The following is a 7,429-nucleotide window of genomic DNA, read 5'->3' as shown; positions in this document are numbered from 1 at the left end:
TTCGATGTAAGTTTACAGAAAACACTGCTAGATGTTCGTCAGAATGTGTCTCGTGGGAGTTGCGCGTAGTAGTAGGCTGCTACGATCCTTAGTAGTCTATTAGGCGAGCCAGCTGCAGTTTAACCAAACTTATAACTTTGTATATGTCTAAATTAGACGTGAAATAACATGTTGGTTGAAAGGGGATTTTCGGCCGCACGAAAGAGTTGTCAGAAAAGGCAGTGAAGCATGAGATGGCTTAGAAGAACAAACAGCAATTCCATGTAATGAGTAATCAAACCTGATATTATAATACAGATTTTTACAGCGTTGCTATCATTGCAACTTTTGTTCATGGCGAATAACAAACTTACTGAGGCGATGTTGAACTGTGCTGCGTGTCATTTCACACAGGAAACTAACAGCATTTTGAACAAACAATTGTTATGTAAAATATGCTGTGACTCATTAGCATGTAAGAGTTCGACTTACAAACGTGGAAACAGGAAGCTTATTCACTTTTGTTATCAGAATATTGGTTTCCCATTTAAATATATGTTATGCAGAAACGCTGTAAGTGTAGTAAAACGGTAAACCTTTACAAACGATGTTATTTGTCTGTTTTCATTTGTATCAACTTAATTTGAAAGTTGCATTTATACATGTTCAAAACCATAAACTGACCATTGAAGAGTGACTTTGTCGAAAACAGACAACGTCAGTCAAAATATCACTGCTTGTACTCAAACTGTTATTTCGTAACGATACCACGTGGAATAAAACAAAGAACGCTATAGAGTTAAAGTTAGATATAGGGTTACAGAAAACACTTCTAGAGATGTCCATAGGGAATGTTTTGTGGTTTAGGCGGCCGAAAATAGACAACGTCAACCAAAATTAAATTGTATGCACTCTAACCGTTATTTCTATGCGTTTTTTGCAGCTTATAAAACGCCTTGACTTGCACCAGACCCTAGAATACAGGAAACAGCATAACAATGGCGAAACAGCTGAGCGCGCTGACAAAGCTGGCCAGCGACTACGGGGGGACGGCTGCAACGGCCGGGGTAGCGTTGGCCACGACAGGCATAGAACAGCTAACAACCCTGGCCGTCTACCGTTGTCCCTGTGTCTCTGTGGCTCAGCTGAGCTGTAATGCAACCAGGGGATGCTCACAACTTCTCAACCTCGGATATGGATTAAGCTTCATGATAGCCCCAGCTATAGCTTTGTTCTTTTTCGGGATGTCGTCCAGTCCAAAGTTATGGAAGATGATGACTGGTTGTAATTACAAGGCAGGGCTGAGGAAGCGCATGTTCGCTTACACGATTATGGAGGTGTCTGCCTTCTCCCTGGTCGCCCCTATAACTTGGATAGCGATCGCGTTGCTCGACGGAAGGTTCCTGGCTTGCGCACTCACAACGCTACCTTACGATGTCGATAGGACAGGGGCATCATTTGCATCTTGCGAAGCGGTAAGTTGCTAAAGTTTTGTCATATCATTTTGAGCATAATGGATGAAGGTTGTAGTTAAATGAAGAACGATTATTAAATTTCATAGAGATCACCATATATCCTCGTTGAAATACAAACAAATCAAGGCTCTAGTTTGTTCTATAACTTTGTATTTTATTTATAAAGGAATTTGATATTTGCCCTTGTAGACAAATTATGAAAAGATAAAACTGGGATTATAAGAAATAAATCAAGTTGGCGATTTTAGAAAAACCTTTAAACTTAAAACAACATAATTTTCTTGCGATGTCTGTAGTTTTATGAAAGAACCTTTGCTTGCTGAAACAATTTTAAATATCTATAATAAGCTAGGCCCAATGATAACGATTTAATTTAGCGCATGGTGGTAAGTTTTTTTTATAGTCCTGTCTTTAAAATGCGGAGTTGGGCAATTTGTTTGGTATTGCTTTACAGATTACCACAATCACGTATTGAGCTTTTAAATATTTATTTTTCGTTTAAATGTGTTGTTACACAGCGTCGTAAAATGAACAATAGCTTAATTATGGTTATTGTTATCTCAAAACCCCACACAATCTTCGCAAATCGATAAAACAAATTTACCTTTTTGATTATGATTCCATGATCAAGGATTGCATATTGCAAGTGTGTTAAATTATTTGCAGAGCGGTGAGTAGGCGGCTTGCCCATTTGCAGCATGGTTATGAGTCGCATCCGGCCTTGATTTGTGTGCCTGGCTCACACTAAACCTTCGTCAGGGTGAATAAAGTCCGATATGTGTGCTTATTAAATATATCGAGGCTTGTTAGCAGGCGGGGATGTAGAAGTTTTATTTTTTGTTAGGGGGAGGGCCATGACATTTTGTTTCAGAGATGACGTCACAAGTTGCATCTAAACGCGACGTCATAAAAGCGACCTTAAGAAAACCACACAATTCGTTTATTTTGTTAAAGTTTGAGGTTGGAGAAGTGTTACTTATAGTATAAAAGCTACATTAATAAGAATTATTGATTCGCCCAAAGCAAAAAAACCCTTTATTTCGGTAAACTTGCCAAAATTTTTATTTTCGAGGGGTTAATTGGGCGCACGACGCATTGAGGCTTAAACGAATTTATCAAAATGGCAAGTTATCCAAGAAACACAACAATGATTTGCATATATAAACTGTTGCTACCAGGCATGGTAATATAAATCAAAAACAGCTCCTCTGGTGATTTGCATAAAACGCGCAACACAGATTTGCATAATTGTTTTGCTAATTTTAGACGTATCGCGATAACGTAACTTCATGATGTCATCCCTATACATTTTTATGAATCCCACGATGAAAAAATATTCTACATTTATTCATATGTATTACGCTGAGGCATAGCTTTTTTGCCTTGGCGTGTGGTTGCTTAACAATATCGCACCAAAATAATCACAATTCCCGTTATGTTGCGCCGCGGGTATTTTCGCTCGTTAAATTTTCGCCGACAAAGGAAGTTTCCATGACAAAACAAAACGTTATGAGACTTTGTTTGTTTAAGGCCGTATTTGGCAGGCATGAATTTCGTTGAAGCACATTAAGCAAATTCTCTGAAATTCCCCATCAAGAAAAAATTATCGTGCGATTGCTTTATTTTTAACGTGATACATGATCGTCATTATTTTTGCCTATTTTGGATAACGTGATGTTTATCATAATTCGTGAAATATTGTTTTTTGAAAATAAATAGAAACCTTTCATTGGTTAAAAATGGTTAAAAAGATAAATGCCAATTTTAACCACCCCCTTAGATTTTCTACTGTGTAGCAAAGTTGGGAAAGCGATGGCCCCGTTTTGGCGCAGGTCGTGAGTTCGAACCTCGCCACAGCAGAGTTGTTTTTCTAACCTTCTCTGCAGATTCGGTGAATCTCACGAAAGCTTCCGTTGTACAACATTAAACAATTTAGCTTTAGGGTAAAACTAGCCTTCGACGGTTATTTACGCCTTTTTCGTTATGACTGAAGTTGTGAGTTCGAACCTCACTGCAGGCTAGTTTTGTGAACAGGATGCAACGGCTTAATGGAGTATGGCTGTTTCTCACATTGCTCTCCTCTGAGCCTGTGTTGCTCAGTTGGTAAAACGTTGGCGGTCCCGGTATGACCGAGGACGTGAGTTCAAACTTCACCGCAGGTTTATATTCTTTTCTTGCCCTCCTTGCTTGTATCATATCAGCTAATTCTGTTAATCTTCCGAAGGCTTCTGGTGCAACCTAAAACTGTCCCAAACAAGGTGTTTCCATTTATTCACAGGTTGCCATCGCCAAGATAGTTTACACGTCGGATGCTTATCAAGACAACCGCAGTTTCTCGCAGTTGATTGGCTGGTTGGCAATCGCAGTGGTGCTTATTTTCGGGTTCGCAGCTTTCAGCTACACTCAATGCACCTCTCCACTCACTTACTACCACGCAAAGTACTACAAGTTCTACCGCGCATCTGAAGAAGACGAGTTCGACGACGAAATGAAGCAAAAGGTTTGAAACACGAGTAGATAGCTGTAAAGAACTAAAACGATGACGTCAGACTGTTGTTTTTTGTCCCCCAATTAGGGCACCTAGGGGTGCGAACTCCTAAGCCTCTTATACGCACCTACAAACCATTCTACCCCATGTCTGGAAATTTGAAGGTTCTACGATGTCTACTTTTTCTATAAAGCTTCGCACAAAAATCGGTCTGAATCATGTCAAGCAAACCATAGCAAACCATAGCAACCAAAAAAGAACAACGGCAAAAACAAGATATGTCTCGAAATTAAATTTTCGGGCCATATATTTATAACTTAACGGCGTTACATTAAAATGAGGACCTTGAGTTTCCAAATAAACGCCATAATATTGAATATAATCATTTCGCTGCTACAAACGATTTTGAAATAGGCCCACCTTAAACACAAAAGATAAAAGAGGTATTTCGAAATCGTCTGTAACCGTGAAATATCGATTATATCCAATACTATGGCGATTTATTTTGAAACTTTACTTTTCGAAGATTTTTTGATGTTGTTTGTGTGTTTTATCGCTTTTCATGCATTTTTACACTAATCAAAATGACGATTTTAACGAATATCATTGCTTAAATGTGGATTTTTGTGGATGCAGGCGCAGAAGGACGCGGAGCAAAACGTGCGCAAGTTCATGGAGGAGCGGAGGTATGTAGCGAGCTTCTTTATTTGTTAATTAACCAGTTCGTTTTTTGTGTGCTTTCAAAAAGTTTGATTAGAAACGTCCTGGCGTATTTCCTTTCCCTTGCATCAAGTTTGTTAGCCAGCTAATCCCTAACGCAGTGGTTCTCAACCTTTTATGGCTAGTGGCATACCCCAGAAATAATAAACATATTGCGGCACCCCTACAAGATTTTTCCATAGGTAAAAAAAAAGTTGTAAGAATTGAGCAAAAATCAGATTTTTAAAGATTCTCAAATATCTCTCGGCACCCTTGAGAATTAGAAATGACACCCCAGGGTGACGCGGCACCCCGGTTGGGAACCACTTCCTTAACACATTCGCTTTTTCTGCGACGTTAGTTGTTTTCAAATTTTACTGCAACAACAATGCACGCCTTACTGGCGAGACGTGTTTCTAACGCGCTGCAAGCTTATTTTATTGAAAGCGAGCTATGCTGAATTATTTGAATGTGCAATAAATGTATAAGCGGCCTGACCAGAGGCGCCCGCAGAAAAATTTTCAGGGAGGCATAGGTACTGAAGTTTATAATGAATTACAAAGCAAAAAAGGTCGAGTAGATCGACATCCTCTTAATTTTAGTGAAGATGATACAAGCTCGTTTTGAAACGTCTTAATCACGATAATGTCGATCTACTCGACCTTTTTGACTTTGCAATTTATTATTAACTTCAGTACCTATGCTATTAAAATGTACATAAGATTTCATATCAGTAGAAATTTATATACAAATCAATAAAATCTATAACCTTAATAAGTAATAAATATTACACTTCGAAACAATAATATTAATCGCATTTTGGAATTCCAGGGGGACAAGTGCCCTCATTGCCCCACCCGTGGAGGTGCCCATGGACCTGACAGTATGACCTTTGCAATGCATCGTTTGTTTAGTTTCGATTTAGTGTATTTCAGAGAGCACGGTGGCCATGTTCTTTGTGGGAATATACATTGGCGACCACAACTGAGATATGAACACGAAATTATCCCTTCTAAGTTAAATTGTATACATACTGTCAGGTTGCATAGAAAGTATGTATTCATTTGGTTTGCTAGCGCAGTTTCTTGCTTGCAAGTATTTTTAGGCTACCCCGATCAGTTATGATTTGTTGAAACGTTTGTTACCAAAATTATGCCAGCGTTATTGCTTGTTATATTGATATTTGATTAGATGTGATGCAGAGAAAAATCGCTTAAAGCTTTAAATTATTAGTTACGCAAGACTGCTTTACTTATTGTTGCAAATGTCTCACCTGTTGAAATATACAGGAGCAAGGAAGAGTGGGACAAGATCTCGACCGTGTACGAGTTCCACAGAGACAAGCACAACCTGGCGCTCTACTCCAACCTCCACCAGTGGATCCTAGAGGAGCAGGCGAGGATCAAGGAAGAAGAGGCTCACCACGAAGAAGACGAGGAGGGAAAAGATAAAGAGGAAGGAATACTGGAGGAAGCTTTACATGACACCACTGCTGTTTAAGGGAAGCGATAGAGCCTTGCCTTTCGTTATTATGCAAAGTCCACTGTTTAGTTACAGCAAACCTAGAAGCAAAACGTGAAACTAAATTACATTTTATACACAGCTGCAAAACGCTAAACCACTGCTGTCACCTGATTGTCGTTAAATCACTAACAATAAAATAACTTAACAAATACATAAAATGCTTAAGGCCTAAACTCAAGCCCCGTGCAGCTAAAAAACTTACGCTTTGGAGCGATTTTCAAACTTTGCGCGCCATCGAAGCGTGAAAGTGATTTTGCTTTGTTCAATTTTACGTCCAGCTCAGCTGTAGTGTAAATAATTTCACGCCCAGCTAAGTTTAGCGCAGCTGTGTGCAAACGGCGCTTTATTTTTGTTACAAGGCCTATGTTAGTAGGATGGGGATGTTCGATGATATTGGATCGGAGCAACAGAGCCTTACCTTACGTTTCATGCAGAATTCACTGTATAGTTTCAACTGTTTAAACCTAGAAGCATAACGTGAAATTACATTTCATACACAATTGTGAAACGATAATGTGCCTTCCCCTAAAGGCAGTAGGCCAGTTCATTAAACGCGCATTCTTGAAAACAAAATGTTGCCACTGATACCGTGAGCAAATTTGTTTTACCTTTTTCAAACGCAAAACATAATGGGAGATTTAGCAATGCTTAGATATAAAAGAGTTAACCTCTGAATTTACTTTTTTGAAACAGTAAAATGCTATATGGATTATTAGACACGTTCGAATACGTTTTTTCTGTCTCTATTAAAGATGTACTGACTTACAACAACGGCACACATAGTTATATGGGTAAATTATATTTTTAAGATTTGTACTTACCAATTCTATAAAACCGATCTACAAAAAAATGATTTTGCACATCAATATGAATGTTGTCTGGTTCCTTCATAAGTAACTGCTTTGCACACATATTTGACCTGTGTTCGTCTTGCCACGCTTTTTAATCCATTTTACTTTTATTCTTCCCATGGAATTATCCTTCAGTTTCCGAAGGCACCTGGTGTAAAAACATATAATTTACCTTTGTTTATTAAACGCTTTTCGTTTGTATTTCTTTGGGCCTTGTGTTTCTATCACTCGCAAATAAATTTGAATTACTGTGTTTCTTTTTTGCCTATGCTGTTACTACAATCCAAGCGAATGTTCTTCCATTTAATGGAATTGTTAATAAGTTTATTGTGCTGTATTTGTTATCTTAAAATTAAAATTCCAGTCAATGCTACAAGAAATGTACAAATGTATTCACAAAAATGAGTATTTTT

At 38.3% G+C, this 7,429-nt stretch overlaps 1 protein-coding gene across 1 annotated transcript; it reads left to right on the top strand.

The window, feature by feature from the left end:
- Positions 1-934: 934 nt before the first annotated feature.
- LOC146170360 (calcium homeostasis modulator protein 6-like) lies at positions 935-6,710 on the top strand. Its single transcript, XM_083389380.1, has 4 exons — positions 935-1,454; positions 3,733-3,954; positions 4,579-4,628; positions 5,931-6,710. Exons 1-4 carry the CDS (start codon positions 978-980, stop codon positions 6,139-6,141), a joined length of 960 nt encoding a protein of 319 aa, XP_083245506.1. The 5' UTR covers positions 935-977; the 3' UTR covers positions 6,142-6,710.
- Positions 6,711-7,429: the final 719 nt, after the last annotated feature.

The sequence above is a fragment of the Ascidiella aspersa genome, chromosome 1, assembly GCF_963924565.1.
Source record: "Ascidiella aspersa chromosome 1, kaAscAspe10.2, whole genome shotgun sequence".
Taxonomy (NCBI): domain Eukaryota; kingdom Metazoa; phylum Chordata; class Ascidiacea; order Phlebobranchia; family Ascidiidae; genus Ascidiella; species Ascidiella aspersa.
The sequence above is the reverse complement of the archived record's forward strand: the minus strand, read 5'-3'. Positions and strand labels throughout refer to the sequence as shown.